The sequence below is a fragment of the Lissotriton vulgaris genome, unplaced genomic scaffold, assembly GCF_964263255.1.
Source record: "Lissotriton vulgaris unplaced genomic scaffold, aLisVul1.2 SCAFFOLD_9897, whole genome shotgun sequence".
Taxonomy (NCBI): Eukaryota; Metazoa; Chordata; class Amphibia; order Caudata; family Salamandridae; genus Lissotriton; species Lissotriton vulgaris.
Genome location: NW_028252002.1, coordinates 39111 through 54970, shown reverse-complemented (window position 1 = coordinate 54970; position 15860 = coordinate 39111). Strand labels below are relative to the sequence as shown.

Genomic DNA, 15860 nt, shown 5'->3' with positions numbered 1-15860 from the left:
TAGAAATAACACTGAAGACCGCAAGCGCGGCTTTGAAATAATTGAAACATTTATCATCGAAAAAAGAGGCAGAACCTGCTGGCGGTGCAATATTTGCGGTATCCGCACAACAACTACCCAGTATTGCACAGCGAAAAACACCCCGGACACTCCCAAAATAAATTAAAACCAAGAGAAATGACCATTAAAACCACCGATACTGAGCAGCACTGCGTGCCGAGAGCCATGCATCGCGCAATAAACAGACCACGCAGTGTCAGCGTAAAAGGCCATTTTATTAGACCAGAACTGCGAATCTGTACATAACAGTAACATCAACATAATAATAACAACAAACCCCCACTCACACTCACCCCTCATTCGTTTCACTCGTTCCGCTTCATCACCAAGCCCTTGAAGCTCCAACCATGCTTTATTCTTGCCCCTCAATCACTCGTCATCCAGCCCCACTCCTTGCGTCGTGCCATTCACGCTTCTATCCACCCTACGAACTCCCCCCCCCCCAAGGGATGGGTGTGCCCGCTCTTGACCCCCCTGTCCCTTCAAATCCTGCCAACCAGTGAACCCCCTGTAGGGCGGTTCACTGCCCCACCCCCCTTTCGGGGCCGCCAGTCCGCCACAAACTCATCATTCACTCCCTGCGACACCAGATAGCCTCATTCCACAACTTGCTCACCACATCTCTCATCTCCATCATGTAGTACGCATTGCCCAGCTGGGACAAGTGCACCCCGTCATCCCTGAAAACTAAAGGCTCCTCCAGTTGTATCCCGCCATGTGCAATAACCTTAATGTCTTTGTCTCCGCAGTAGAGTCTCATAGCCCTATTGAGCTTCCTTCGAGCCTTCTCAATGGCCCCATGCTTCATAGCCCCTCTCCACACTTTTCTGGGGACCAACTCGGTCCAGGCAATGCAGGTCCCTGCAAGCCTCGATTTCAACACCTCCAGGTCCCGTTGCATGAGCTGTAACAGTGCCAATCCGGACAGTTGCACCAGGTCATTCTCCCCCAGATGAATGATCAACAAATCAGGACATCCCCTCTGTGGGACCATCTTCGCGAGCCAGGGCAGTAGTGCCCCCCATCGCATGCCACTTTTGCCCCACCATTGTACCTCGTGCAAGTGTCCTCTCAGTCCCAGGTTACGGCCGTAAACCCGCTGCTCCGCATATTTGGAAGCCCAATGCACGAAGGAGTGCCCAACAATCCAAGTCACCGTCTTACCGCCCGGTCCACCCATGCAACCTACGAAGAAAAAGATGTTAGAACAAGAAAAAACAGCCTGAAGCACCAACACCCTGCCTGGGCCCAACCTACTTCCTCACATACCTCTCACAACAGCGCGACTTCCAGCGCCCAAGTTTCCTGATCTTATCCCAGGACCAACCCAACCTGGCCGCCGCTGTCGCGGCCCCAATCCGGAAAGAGTGGGTCCCAAATCCAGCCTCATCCATGCCCAACCGCCTCAAAGCCTTGCGCAAAACAGCCAACAACTGGCCCGCCGTCACTCTTGCGCCAGAAGCCTGACAAAATATCTCACCCCCACGCGCACTCCCCGTCCCCAGGAAAGTTCGCCATTCCAACACGGGGCAAACCGCCCCGCCAGTCTCATTCAGCCACACCCACTTGCCCCTGCCCAACTGATCAGTTTTGGAGCACCGCAGCCAAATACCCAAGCGCCCCTCATCCACTCGCACCTCTTCAACCAACCTGCCAGCCCCTCCCCTTGTACCCAAAAGCTCAGATACCCAAAATGCCCCAAAAAACATCCACACCATACACAAGCGAAAAAGACCCACCTCAACCAGGTCATAACAACATTCCGGCAACACCCCAACCAGCCGGACCAACAACTCAAACGTCACCACCTCCCTCAGCCTACCCCCACGTTCCCTGCCCCAGCCCCGCAACATTCTGCTCAGAATCACATCCTTAGTTGGGTCAGAGCCCAGGAACAAAACACAGTAGAAAGATATCCCCGCCAATTTACCAGAGATCGTAGCCGCAGTCAAACCCCGGTCCATGCAATCCAACACATAACCTCTCAGCCCTTGCTCCACATCCGACTCCACACCCACAACGCCAGTCACCGTCCAGCCCATGAAAGCACTAAATTCAGACCATGCCAAACGATAAGTCCTCCTCGTGGTCACAGCCAGCGAACCCTCTACCAGTCCAATCATCCTCACTCCCCCAAGGCCCAGATGCCGGCCGGCAGCTCGGTCTTGAATGTATCCGCTCCCGGTGCCAGGTGTCGAAACCGCTGCTACTGTGAACGAGACAAAGCATCCGCAGTGTCATTATTCGCCCCAGGGACATGCTTAGCCCGAAACACCACATTCAACCGCAGACACGCCAACATGAATCTTTGCAATAGCCGCAACACCCTCAGGTCCCTTGCCCTCTGATGATTCACCAGCTCCACCACCGTCATATTGTCTACGTGGAAGAGCACAGATCTGTTTCGAAATTCCTCCCCCCACACCACCAACGCCACCAGCAAAGGGAAGAACTCCAAGAAGGCAATGCTCCTGCCTTGTTTGATCCAGGAGGCCGGCCAGCTCTCCGCACACCACCTGCCATCCCAGAAGACGCCAAACCATGCTGACCCAGCCGCACCAGAGTATATTTGGCAGTGCCAGACCGCCCTCTCCTCGTCAAATTCCAAAGACACACCGTTGAAGTCCTGCAAGAAAGTAATCCACGTCCTCAAGTCCGTCCTCACCCCCATGGAAAGCCTGACCCTGTGATGTGGAAGCACTGCCCCCGACATGGCCATGCCGAGCCGCCTGCAGAACGTCTGCCCTGCCCGCACCACCCTACATGCAAAGTTAAAGAAACCCAGAAGCTTCTGCACTGCCTGCAAAGGAATCTGCCGCTCCCCCACAGCCCACTCCAGACATGCCAGGATCTCCGCCACTTTGGCCGCAGTAAGGCGCGCCAGCCACTGCACCGAGTCCAGTTCGATCCCCAGGAACATGAGGCAACAGCTGGGACCAGCTGTCTTCTCGGGCGCCAGGGGCACCCCAAACTGAAAGGCCATCTCCTGGAATCGCGACAGGGCCCTGCCGCAATCCCCGGTATCCGACCTCCCCAGGAAGAGGAAATCATCCAAGTAGTGAGTGACTTCGCGATACCCACTAACCCGCACTATGACCCACTGTAGAAAAGTGCTGAACAGCTCGAACAGAGCGCAGGAGATGGCGCATCCCATGGGCAAAACCTTGTCCACGTAGATGGCCCCCCCAAACTGCATGCCCAAGAGAGAAAAATCCGCCGGGTGAATAGGCAGTAAACGGAAGGCAGACTTGATGTCACACTTCGCCAATTCCGCTCCCGTCCCACACACCCTCACCAGGCGGATCGCATCGTCCATCGACGCATAGAGCAGTCTCGAATCTTCCACTGCAATAAAGTCGTTCACTGACTGGCCCTCCGGCCACGACAGATGGTGAATCATCCTGAACTCCCCTTCCTCCTTCTTCGGCACCACCCCCAATGGGGATATGATCAGGTCCTGCAACGGCCAGTCAGTAAACGGGCCAGCCACCCTTCCTTCCTCTACCTCCTTCTTCAACTTAGCAGACACTACACACAGCAATTCTTTGGCAGATCTCAAATTCTCGGCCCAACGTCGCTCCCTGGGACCATGGTAGCCTACCCTAAAGCCCTCAGTGAAACCCCAGAAGAGCTGCGCCGCAGCCTCCTGATCCGGGTAGCACGAGAGCCACGGGGCCATCGCCTCCACCCTAACCGGTGTAGGCGCCCTTCGGTCTGGGGTGGCCCTGCCCTCTGGCGTTCCTCCATTGCTCCGAGGGTGTGGTGAGCGTGAGGCACTGCGTAAGGGCATGCTTCCCGCCGCACTTCGAGCACTCGTGTTTGAACTTACAGGGATACCGGGAACAATACCCCTTATTGTAGCTTCAACAGGCCCCCGTGGAATAACCCCCCGGCTTGGACTGCTGCCCGGAGACAATGGTGCTGGGCACTGTTCCACCCCCCGCCCCGCCTTGGGCGGGACGCGGGGGAAAAGACCGATACACCACCGGTAGGCCACTGGCCGTGTGAGTGGACGCAGTGGAGTGGGAAGACGCCATCCACTGCATCCAAAGTTCCTGATCCACCTTCCCCCAACACTTCTCGGGATTCGCGCTAACCCTAGCTCGAAACTCCTCATCATAGCTCAACCAAGCAAAACCCCCGAACTGCATCTGGGCCTTGCGGATGATGTCCATGTATTTAAAAAGCGCAATCGCCCTGTCCAAATACTTCTGGCAATAAACACTGGCATAGATCAAGAAAGCCGACGTCCAATTCTCCATTGTCACCGGTACCCTAGGACGCCTCGTCAGCTCCCACTCCTCCTCCTTAGACCCCTCCTTAGCCTGCACCTCCTTATGAAGCAACTTAAAGACATCCACAAACTCATGTTTCCAGATCCGATCCTTGAGCTTCTCCGAGAGATGCGACCCCAAAGGCATCGCCAGCCCCATGTACGGGAGCTTCTTAGGCACCTTCACTCCCTTCTCCTCCTTACCATCCCCTTTGTCCGTCTGCACCCCCAAAGTCACCAACTTACCATCCACCTTCTTACCATCCTCCGGTGGACCGCCCGATGGCTTCTCCGCCTCCTGCACCGAACCATCCCCCACACCCACAGACCTGCAAGTCCTCTTCCGCCCCTCCCCTCCCTGGGGAACGTCCTCCCCAGCTGCCCACCAGGCTCCCTCACCTGTGAGTGCCGAGGTCCGCTCCCGGGGCCGTCCTCTGGACTCCGTCACCTGGACCGCCGCCGTCCTTGACTTGGTCTTTGCCGCCGCCTTGTCCTGTAAGACACCAAGGTCCCCGTTGTCTGCAGCGCCGCCTAAGCCTTCAAAGTCATCCCGCACCTCCCCGTCCTCCAGCTCATCACTCTCGGCACCATAATCTAACTCAAGCACCGGTTCCAGATCCACACCCAAATTGTCCACCTCCTTCACCGCACGCTTCACACCTTTCTGCACACCACCCCGCCCACGCACACCAGATTCGCCACGTGCTGCAGGAGCCCGAGCCTTCGGTGGAGGGACAGCCGCCGTGGACTGCCCTACTACTTCCGGCCTGCGTCTTGGAGCCGTCTTGCGCCCCGCCAGGCACCCCCGGGCTCTGCCGACAGCCGCCGGCTTGGATCCCCTCCCACCCCTCAGGTCGCTCGAACCTGAGCGGGCCCCAGCACCATCGGGCCTCAAAGCCGTCCTGGCCGTCCCTACACCTGCCATACCCCCCCTGGGGGGGTGGTCCTGCACTGCCGTCCTAGCCCTGACCCTCCTGGACTCCTCCTCCCTCTCCGCTTCTCTTTCCTCCTCAGAGGTCGGGGTGGGAGGGCCCTCAACCTCATGGCCCCACACTGCTCCCACCCTGGCTCTTGTCTCCTCGGCCCACCTGACCTCCTGAATCTGCTCCAAAATCCTCTCTCCCCGGGCCTTGTCCTCCCAGGAAGTGGCACCCCAGATCTGAGGGGGTGGGGGCGGGCAGTAGCCAAAAAATTCTGCCCCCGGGGGGAAGAAACCCACCTGTGGGTAACCAGGAACCCAGCCAGGCCCTCCTATGGGAACCAGAGTGGGTGTCCCACCCCGGCCCCCCAGGTCCCCCACCGCCACCTGCCTCACTGTGGCCGGGGTCCCAGCCCTAGAGCCGGTAGACAGGTCGATGGGGGCCTCCTCCTCCAGCCCCCCCCCCGTTTCCCGCAAGGCGTCCCCAGGCAAGCCCTCCCCAGGAGCATTGAGGGCCGGCTGCCCGGCAATCCCAGGGGCCCACCCCCCAACCGGCGCTCCCACCTGCTCCAGGGCAGGCCCAGGAATGCTGTCTGCCTGCCCCTCCCCCCGCGTAGCGCCGGCCGGCACCAGCAGAGGCCCTTGGGGCGGAAGCGCGGGGGGCGCGGCCCTCACAGCCGCCCCCGAGGCCCCAGGTAAAAACTCGAGCGGAGGGAAGGCCCGCGGGGCAGGCTCCTGCGTTTCCCGCCCCTCGCCGGGTCCTTGGGCACTCCGCCCCCCCTCCGATCGACCATCTGGCCCGCAGCTTCCTGCTCGTCCTCTTGACAGGCCACCACAGCGGCCTTAACCCCAGCCGAGGCAGCGCGCATGCCCCTGGTGGCCCCCACCCAGGCCTGGTCCAAAACCCCCGGCTGGATAAGGTCCTACCGCCCGGCCCTCGCGAGCAACAGCAAGGCCTTCCGTACCTGTTCTGAGGATACCCCCGACATCTCGCCAAAAACCACGCTTCCGGCGTGCACAAGTAACCCAGCTGCCGTGAAACAGCTCCGGACGAACTCTCACCCAAAACCTGATGCTACGCTAAAACTGAAAAAACTAGCCCTGAACTAACCTCCTTTAGAACTGCCTCCCGATGGTGCCAGGTGCAGGAAGAGGAAGTTCCCTTCCTCCCCTGCGCCTAAATACCCACCCCCAACTCCTCCCCTTCCCCTACCTGGCCTATCCCATGCACGAAAGACCCCGGGGGAAGACTAGTCTGCGACTCTGCTTCCCCCGGGGCCCAGCATAGACGAAACAAATAATCAGCACCCACCACTCCGCCCTGAGGAGGGGACGCACCGACACACGATAAGGCAAATTTCTATCAAAAGATGATCAGAACATTTTTGTAGCGCTTGCTAAGGTGACATCATAGGGCTTTACCATTTACACGTTTATTGGAAGCCACAGCTGACATAACCCAGGTGACGAGAATATCTATGAACTGCGGCAATGGATGTAATGAAATCACCGCCTCTACTATTCCAATTTCCGCTAATATAGAAATGGAAACTATCCACCCTAACGCTAAAACAGCCCATAGAAACCAAAATTGTTAATCGAAAGCAAATAAAACAGCCCCAAAATGTAAATAAAAACACGTCTGATATTTGCTTATCTGATTACACTTCTGAGGATATTCTACACTACGCCATGGCCCCCCGAACCCACCGTGCCACCATCCGCCCTTCGACAACCGGAAATTGAACTCCTTGTCGGCAATGCTCCTATAGCCAGGCTGTGGTCCAAGGAGACAAAGAGAACGAAATCCCTGGAGCACAGCCTTAAATACCTTCTGCTAAGTTTCACTTCTGCTGAGTTTCGTTTTTCCAAACCGCCAGCCCTTCATTAACCAGCCAGCCCCACCTCCATCAACTAAGGGCGCCCCTCCTCTAGTCGTTCACGGGGGGCGGGGGGTGCATGTTCATGATCATAAAACATAAAATAACAATAGATCATAGGTCTGTCACTTCCATTTGGGTCAGTAGGAAGCTACAGTTTCATTGGAAGACAAGAAGAGCTCAGGCCAGTTTACATTTTGGCCTTAAAAACGTACACTATATCGTTGTGTAATATATTTCATCAATGCCACCGTGTGTTGAAGGACATGCACGGCACTAAAACAAGATCACAAAACTGCATGACAACTATGCTACACATATTCAATTTACGATGACGTAACGTCCACCTAGCAGGAAAGCACCCACACATTTTCAAATGTGAAGCACATAAATCTGTTTTGCATCCTACTGAAACATTGGTGCAGTGAGCCAGCATAATGTAAGACCATACTTTAGGTATACCTGGAACATGCTTCTGCTCTGCCCCTTGCTGGTGATTGGACAACTTTTTTGTCAATCCAAATTCCCCTCTCCTCTTTCATTGGCTTTCCTCTGACTGACGCTTTTGCCCATTTGCATAGTTAAATTGCCGATTTGCTTTGTGCTCTGATTGCCGCTGCGTGCTTTGACCAAGCATGGGCGGAAAATCCGTTTCGCTCGCGGATTTTGCGGATTTTCTGTAAATTCGCAATCCGCGAGATCCGCGAATCTCCCGCAAAATCCGCAAATCCGCGAGCAGCGGATTTTATGGCTTGCTCGCACTGTTCGCGTGAGTTCGCGGCTTGCCAGTACAACTTCGCACCCCGCGAGTAAGTGCTAAATTGCAGAAATACGATCTTAGCAAAACTGAAACTACTTACCAGGTTCAAAAGTTCAGGCTCATCATTAGTAGCCATTTCCTGTAGTGCTTCCTGAGGGGCCCCTCCAGAGTTCAGTTGCCAGTTGCAACTATTATGTGACCCTGCTCTGAACCTCAGAATAGTTACACATATGCCACAAAGGTCCTGAATTACAGCTAAGGGAGACAAGCAGGAGCCAGGCAGGAAGTTAAAATCCATTAATCAGCCCCTAATTCATTATTGTCAGTTGGGGCAGGGCAGGTGTTGTAACTAATTTTGCAACAATGAAAGCACTTAGCAAGTGCAAAAGATCACTAATCAGGAAGCACTGAGGAAGCAGGTGCCAGCTAAAAAAATATTCTGTGACACATTAATCAGCCCCAAATTAATTCAGGTCACTTGAGGCAGGGAAGGTGTGCTTTGCTTTGCCGAAAATAATGTACACTGGACAACCAGAGGGTGTGGTGATGAAACAGAGGGTGGCATGGGTGGGCCAGAGGGTGGCATGAGTAGTCAGAGAGTGGCAGTGGTGACAGAGAGTGGCAGTGATGAAGAAGAGTGTCCCAAACAGGCTGGACACGTAGAAACAACAAGTTCGCAAAACTTGCGACCCGACAGGTAAGTTCGCAAATTGCGAAATTGTAAAAACCCTCGCGAACTGGCAGAAACACGCGCGAACACAAAAAAAAAAAATTCGCGGGAATTCGCGGATTTTGCGGATTGCGAGTTCGCAAATCCGCAAAATTCGCCCATGCTTTGCTTTGACTGACGCTTTTGCCCATTTGCATTGTTACATTGCCAGCGTGACTTTGTTTGCAGATTTTGTGCTTGTGCTCAAATTCGCCGCTTTGCTCATTAGCATTTTTATTTGCTAGCGTGATTCTGTTACAGCATTTGTGTTTTCCCCCAAGCGCTCTTGCCGTCCTGACCCCTCCGCCTCCATTTTGTTGTTATTGACCTCCTCCTTAGCCCGCCCCGCCTCCCAGCTGAACCGCCCTCCCACAGACAACAAACAGCGCTCCCTTACCTGGAAGCGCTGTGACTCGCTCTTCGCTTCCGAGCTGAGTGGTCGCTCCCCTGCTGCTGCGGTATCGTTGTACAGCGCATATGATCTGTTTTGGACTCTGATTTAGAACTATAGCCTGCTTTGTGCTCTGATTGCCGCTGCGTGCTTTGACTGACGCTTTTGCCCATTTGCATAGTTAAATTGCCGATTTGCTTTGTGCTCTGATTGCCGCTGCGTGCTTTGACTGACGCTTTTGCCCATTTGCATTGTTACATTGCCAGCGTGACTTTGTTTGCAGATTTTGTGCTTGTGCTCAAATTCGCCGCTTTGCTCATTAGCATTTTTATTTGCTAGCGTGATTCTGTTACAGCATTTGTGTTTTCCCCCAAGCGCTCTTGCCGTCCTGACCCCTCCGCCTCCATTTTGTTGTTATTGACCTCCTCCTTAGCCCGCCCCGCCTCCCAGCTGAACCGCCCTCCCACAGACAACAAACAGCGCTCCCTTACCTGGAAGCGCCGTGACTCGCTCTTCGCTTCCGAGCTGAGTGGTCGCTCCCCTGCTGCTGCGGTATCGTTGTACAGCGCATATGATCTGTTTTGGAGTCTGATTTAGAACTATAGCCTGCTTTGTGCTCTGATTGCCGCTGCGTGCTTTGACTGACGCTTTTGCCCATTTGCATAGTTAAATTGCCGATTTGCTTTGTGCTCTGATTGCCGCTGCGTGCTTTGACTGACGCTTTTGCCCATTTGCATTGTTACATTGCCAGCGTGACTTTGTTTGCAGATTTTGTGCTTGTGCTCAAATTCGCCGCTTTGCTCATTAGCATTTTTATTTGCTAGCGTGATTCTGTTACAGCATTTGTGTTTTCCCCCAAGCGCTCTTGCCGTCCTGACCCCTCCGCCTCCATTTTGTTGTTATTGACCTCCTCCTTAGCCTGCCCCGCCTCCCAGCTGAACCGCCCTCGCCCCTCCCCCTCCACTATCCATATATGACAGTAGTTCCCGCGCGCAGCGTTCACGCGCAGCGACCGCGCCCCAGCCGCGCCGAAGGTGCGCCAAAGGTAAGCCCGTCTACGCCCGTCCGCGCCTGGACCGCGCCCAGCACCAGACCCCCTGCCCCTCGCGCTGCCCAGCCCTCTCGCATTACCTACGATGCCGCCACCCTCCTAGCCCTTAACCCCGGTCGCGCCCCCAACTGCGTCCAAGCCGCTCCTGGACACACCCATGGACCTTTCTCTTGCTACTCCTGCAAATTCAACGGCACCGACAACAACTCCGCTACGACCACACCACAGATTCCCGACCCCAACCACCTACAATGCATCCTTCTCAACACCCGCTCGGTCCACAGACACGCCATTGACCTATGGAATCTACTAGACACCATCTCTCCGGACGTCGCCTTCCTAACAGAAACATGGATGAACGCTTCCTCCGCCCCAGACATCACCATTGCCATCCCTGAAGACTATAAGATCACTCGCAAGGACCGTACCGGCCACACAGGAGGAGGAATCGCTATCGTCCATAAGAAATCAATCCGCATCTCAACCAGCTCTGACACCAACCTCGCCAACTCCGAACACCTTCACTTCCAGATCCACATCGACCCCAAGACCACACTCAGAGGCACCCTCCTCTACAGACCACCAGGACCCCGCGCAAAATTTAGTGAAGACATCACGGACTTCATCACTCCCCACGCGCTCCCCTCCAAAGAATACATCCTTCTGGGAGACCTCAACTTTCACCTTGAAAAGTTCAACGACCGCAACACCATCACCCTCCTGGACAACCTCGCCAACCTCGGACTTAAACAACTGGTCACTTCCCCCACCCACATCGCAGGTCACACACTCGACCCCATCTTCACCTCCAGCAATCATGTCTCCTTCAGCCACACTACGGATCTCCTCTGGACTGACCACAGCTGCGTTCACTTCACCTACAACAAGCCAAAACCCATCAACCACCTCCAACCAACTCTGCAAAGAAACTGGAACAAAATCACCATCGACCAGATCTCCTCATCGCTCCTTCTAAACACCCCAGCCCACTCTTCTAACCCAGACCAAGCCGCCGCCAACTTCATCCTATGGTTATCCAACACCGCTGACACCTTAGCTCCACTGAAAAAACGTCAAAGCAAACCTGGCAACAAGAAGGCCTCATGGTTCAACGATGATCTTAAGAAGTCCAAGAAACTCTGCCGCTCCCTTGAAAAGGCCTGGAAAAAAAACCCAACCACCAGCACCAAGGACGCCTTCAAAAACGCTACCCGCACTCACCACCAACTAATCCGAAAGGCCAAGAAAACAGCATTCAAGGATCGACTTGACAACAACGCCCACAACAGCAAGGAATTTTTCAACATCGTCAAGGAATTTTCCAATCCCTCGGCCAACTCCAACGACATCACCCCCTCTCAAGCCCTCTGCGACTCCCTAGCCTCATTCTTCCACAACAAGATTGCTGACATCCACAACAGCTTCGACAACCAACCCGGAGACCAACCCACCCAACCATATGCTGAACACTCTCCCCCCGTGAACACCCTCAACGACTGGAACCCAATCTCCACTGAGGACACCATCCGCCTGATGAACTCCATCCACTCAGGATCCCCCACAGACCCTTGCCCTCACCACATCTTCAACAAAGCAGACTCCGTCATAGCACCGCACCTCCGAGACGTCATCAACTGCTCTTTCAACTCCACCACCTTCCCGGGAAACTGGAAACACGCTGAACTCACCGCCCTTCTGAAAAAAACCACAGCGGACCCCACCGAACTAAAAAATTACCGCCCCATTTCGCTCCTTCCATTCCCGGCCAAAGTAATAGAGAAAGCTGTCAACAACCAGCTCGCCGCTTTCCTCGAAGCCAACAAATCCCTCGACTCCTCACAATCTGGCTTCCGAGCAAAACACAGCACTGAGACCGCCCTCATCGCAGCAACAGACGACATTCGAACTCTACTGGACAATGGAGACACAGTCGCACTCATCCTCCTCGACCTCTCTGCAGCCTTCGACACAGTATGCCACAGCACCCTTTTACAACGTCTCAGAAACATCGGAATACAAGGAAAAGCACTTGAATGGATCACCTCGTTCCTCACCGGAAGAACCCAGAGAGTCCGCCTTCCACCATTCAAGTCCGAGGCCACTGAAGTCATCTGTGGCGAACCACAAGGATCCTCACTCAGCCCCACCCTCTTCAACGTATACATGAGCCCCCTCGAGGCCATCGCTCGCCAACACAACCTCAACATCATCTCTTACGCGGATGACACTCAACTAATCCTTTCTCTCACCAATGACCCCAGCACCGCCAAAACTAACCTACACGAAGGAATGAAAGAAGTTGCCGAATGGATGAAACACATCCGTCTGAAACTGAACTCAGATAAAACAGAAGTCCTCATCTTAGGTACATCCCCCTCTGCATGGGACGACTCTTGGTGGCCGGAAGCCCTTGGAAAAGCACCCATCCCGACAGACCACGCACGGAACCTAGGCGTCATCCTGGACTCTTCACTCTCAATGAACAGACAAGTCAGCGCCGTATCCTCATCCTGTTTCAACATTCTTCGCATGCTCATAAAAACATTTCGCTGGATCCCCACCGAAACCAGGAAAACAGTCACCCATGCGCTGGTCACGAGCCGACTGGACTACGGAAACACCCTCTACGCAGGTACTACCGCTAAACTCCAGAAGAAACTCCAACGAATCCAAAACGCCTCAGCCAGGATCATATTAGACATCCCGCGCAACGAACACATCTCTGGTCACCTGAAAGACCTCCACTGGCTACCCGTCAATAAGAGAATAACTTTCCGACTGCTAACCCACGCACACAAATCACTCTACGAAATCGGACCAGAATGCCTCAACTCACGACTGTCCTTCTACAACCCCTCCCGCCAACTACGTTCTTCCAGCCAAGCCCTCGCCACTGTACCTCGCATCAACAAGACCACCATGGGAGGCAGATCCTTCTCATACCTGGCTGCTAGAACATGGAACTCACTCCCCACTTACCTTCGCCTTACCCAGAACCACCTAGCATTCAGAAAGCAACTTAAAACGTGGATATTTGACAAGTAATCCTCCTCCCCTTCCTAAGCGCCTTGAGACCCTCTGGGTATGTAGTGCGCTATATAAATTATTTGACTTGACTTGACTTGACTATGCATGTGTTTGTCCAACCCCTGAAGCATTTAGGTTTCACCCTGAGGTTTGATTGGTTCTTTGTATCATTCCTCTGCTTCTGTCAAGAAAATGTTCTTCTTTCTGTTTTTTTTTTGTACAGCTGTTGGAACCGGGATCACCGATTCCAACACGTAGCTTGGCGCGAGGCAGGAAGGCACCCGAATGCAATGTGTAAAGCAGTGGTGCAGCACACACTCACACTGACTCAAGAATATGCACGCAAGAGACACACACCAGGCTGTTTTATAAAACAAGACTCTTTATCTACTTTTGGTTCAGGTAGTAACACTAGGTTCTCACTAAAAACAGGGTAACCCGTTCTTATAACCTTAGATCACAGTAGGTAACACTTCTTAGGCACTTGGCTAATGCATGCAACATTGCTTAGGCATAAATTCAATTCAGGAACAACTCTGATATTCAGGGACAGCATTGGCAACATTCCTGAGGTACACATCAATTAAGTCATACATCTCCTTTGCAGGTGCACTCTAAAGATAACAGTCCCTAGGCAAGGGTTAATTCAGGGTACATTTCTTATGCAGAGTTCATACTACAGGTAATCATTCTTATGAGGATATGCACTTCAAATCACAACTCTTAGGGAGTTTTTGCACTACAAATCACAATTCTTGTGCAGGGCTTTAACAGAGGTACTGCACTTATCATCGTAGGTAGCCATTCTGGTATATAGCTCAAACCTGGCAAAAGTTGTCAATTGGGGAACTTGGTGCCCTTGCAGGGAAGATAGGACAGCAGAAACTGTCTAGCGCCAGGGGGACGTGTAGCTGGCTATCCCCGCAGCGCATGGGTCTCAGTCACTGCCTGGCGAGGGCACAGCACTTCCCAACCCGCCCTGTGGGGCTGTTACAGGAGGGGGAAAGTCTGCTGTCAAGCTAGCGCCGGTTCTGGGAGGGCACCGGCCACCTCCTCAGTCTCACGGGCCTCTATGCTTCTTCGGTCCCGGCCTGGGGAGGTCAGGGGGCTCCCGCTCTCTTTGGAGCCCCCTCGCCAATGCCTGGGCGGGCTCCAGGCTTCATGTTTGCCTCCGGGGCCAAGAACCAATTAGAGCGTGGCTTTCGGAGGCGCGGCCAATGATGTGACTGCGCCCCGGATGCCAGGAAGCGCTCTCTCTCACGCTCTTCAGGCATGGCGTGGCCTTCGCAGTAGCTGCAGCAGTCCTCCCTTCGCTCCGGGGGCCGCGGCGGCATTCAGATTCCCACAGTCATCTTCTTTAGCAGTGCCTGGGCGGCGCTGTTGGTCTTTGACATAGCGACTCTTCCTTCAGCGGCCCGGGGCCGAGGCGATGATTCTGGCCACAGCGCTTCTCAGGTGCAAGGGGGCTGGAAGGCAGAAGCACGGTCGGCGGCGGTGACTTGGAGGCCCAGGGCGCGCTCTGGTATAGCGCCCAAGTTCACGGGCACAGCGCTCCCATCCAGCAGTGCCCAACAGCAAATTCAGGTACTGGGCACGAAACAACGCGCTACCACAGCGCTTAGAGTCCCTTAGGGTGTTTAGGCTGTCCAGAGCTACACGATCACGGCACTTAGCATTAGTTGTGAGTTCTGGGCATGCCCCGCTCCGCCAATTCAGCGCTGGGGTTCACTGGCAGGTTTTGGGTGAACCGCGCTTGGGGACATTAGCAGGATTCTTGTGCCATAGCGCTTAGCAGACACAGCGTTCATTACCTTGTGATCCCCAGCAGCAGCGCTTGCAGCAGGGCGCCAGTTCGTTCAATATAGCGCTTGGTTGGCACAGCGCTTATCTTAGGAGGGGTTCCCAGCGCTTCCCAGTCTCAGTGCTGGTAGTGGATGGCAGGTCTTAGTTACATGGTTCTTGGGGGGAAGGGGAAGGGGTTGAGTTGGCAGGCACAAGAGGCAGGATGGTCCCCTGCAGCACACTGGAGTTGGTCTCCTGGGTTTCTCCCTCACTGGGCAAGGTCAGCAGGCTGGCAGAGTCCCTCAGCTATCTTGGGTACAGCAGGCCCTGAGGTCAGTCAGTTTCAGTAGTGTAGGTTCCCCCTAGGCCCAACCGCCTATACTCCGGTAGAGGTTTCCCCAGGTCCAGTGGTGCCCCAACTAACTAGTCATGTTTCCCTCCTTTCCTCTTATGCCCCTAGGTCAGGTGACCCTCCTGAAAGGCGACAAAGCATAACTCCTCACTGAGCTGGAAGGTTCCAGGAGCTTCTACATGTCTGTCTATGGGACAAAAAGGCAGGACGGCAAAGATACAGTAGCAGTATGTCCCAGCCTGCTCCTAACTACTGGTGCGTGCATGTACAATGGCCACTCCGCAGTAGCAGGGGCCTGTGGCAGCCATGTTATCAGGAGAGAGCACCTGCACCTCAGCACTGTTTGGCAGTGGTAACCGCCCAGAGGCCTAGGTCCAACAAACAGATGGTGGCAAAGATGAGGCGGAAAGGGAAGAAAATGGGTTAAGACCACCCTAGGGCTGACAGGTCTAAGAACAGCACCTATTTGATTTAGTACTCGATGGGAGGGTATGTCTCTCTCTCTCTTTCTTCGTTTAGCAGACTGGCAATGCCTTTCTCTCCCTGCCACCAATCATCCTTTGTTCTCACAATCCCCACTGCCTTTGACTTTTTCTCATCACTCTCTCAGGCAATGAGCACTGCTGCTGTTCTCTCTCTCTCTCTCCCTCCCTCGT

General features: G+C 54.4%; 1 protein-coding gene across 1 annotated transcript; it reads right to left on the bottom strand.

The window, feature by feature from the left end:
* Positions 1-676: 676 nt before the first annotated feature.
* LOC147662696 (uncharacterized) lies at positions 677-14404 on the bottom strand (the record flags this gene model as incomplete). The annotated part of the gene is made up of 2 exons (XM_086950971.1): positions 14332-14404; positions 677-1245 (listed from the first exon to the last, which is right to left on the bottom strand). Coding segments are annotated over exons 1-2 (642 nt in total), but the record flags the coding sequence as incomplete, so codon positions are not given.
* Between the last annotated feature and the right edge of the window lie 1456 nt (positions 14405-15860).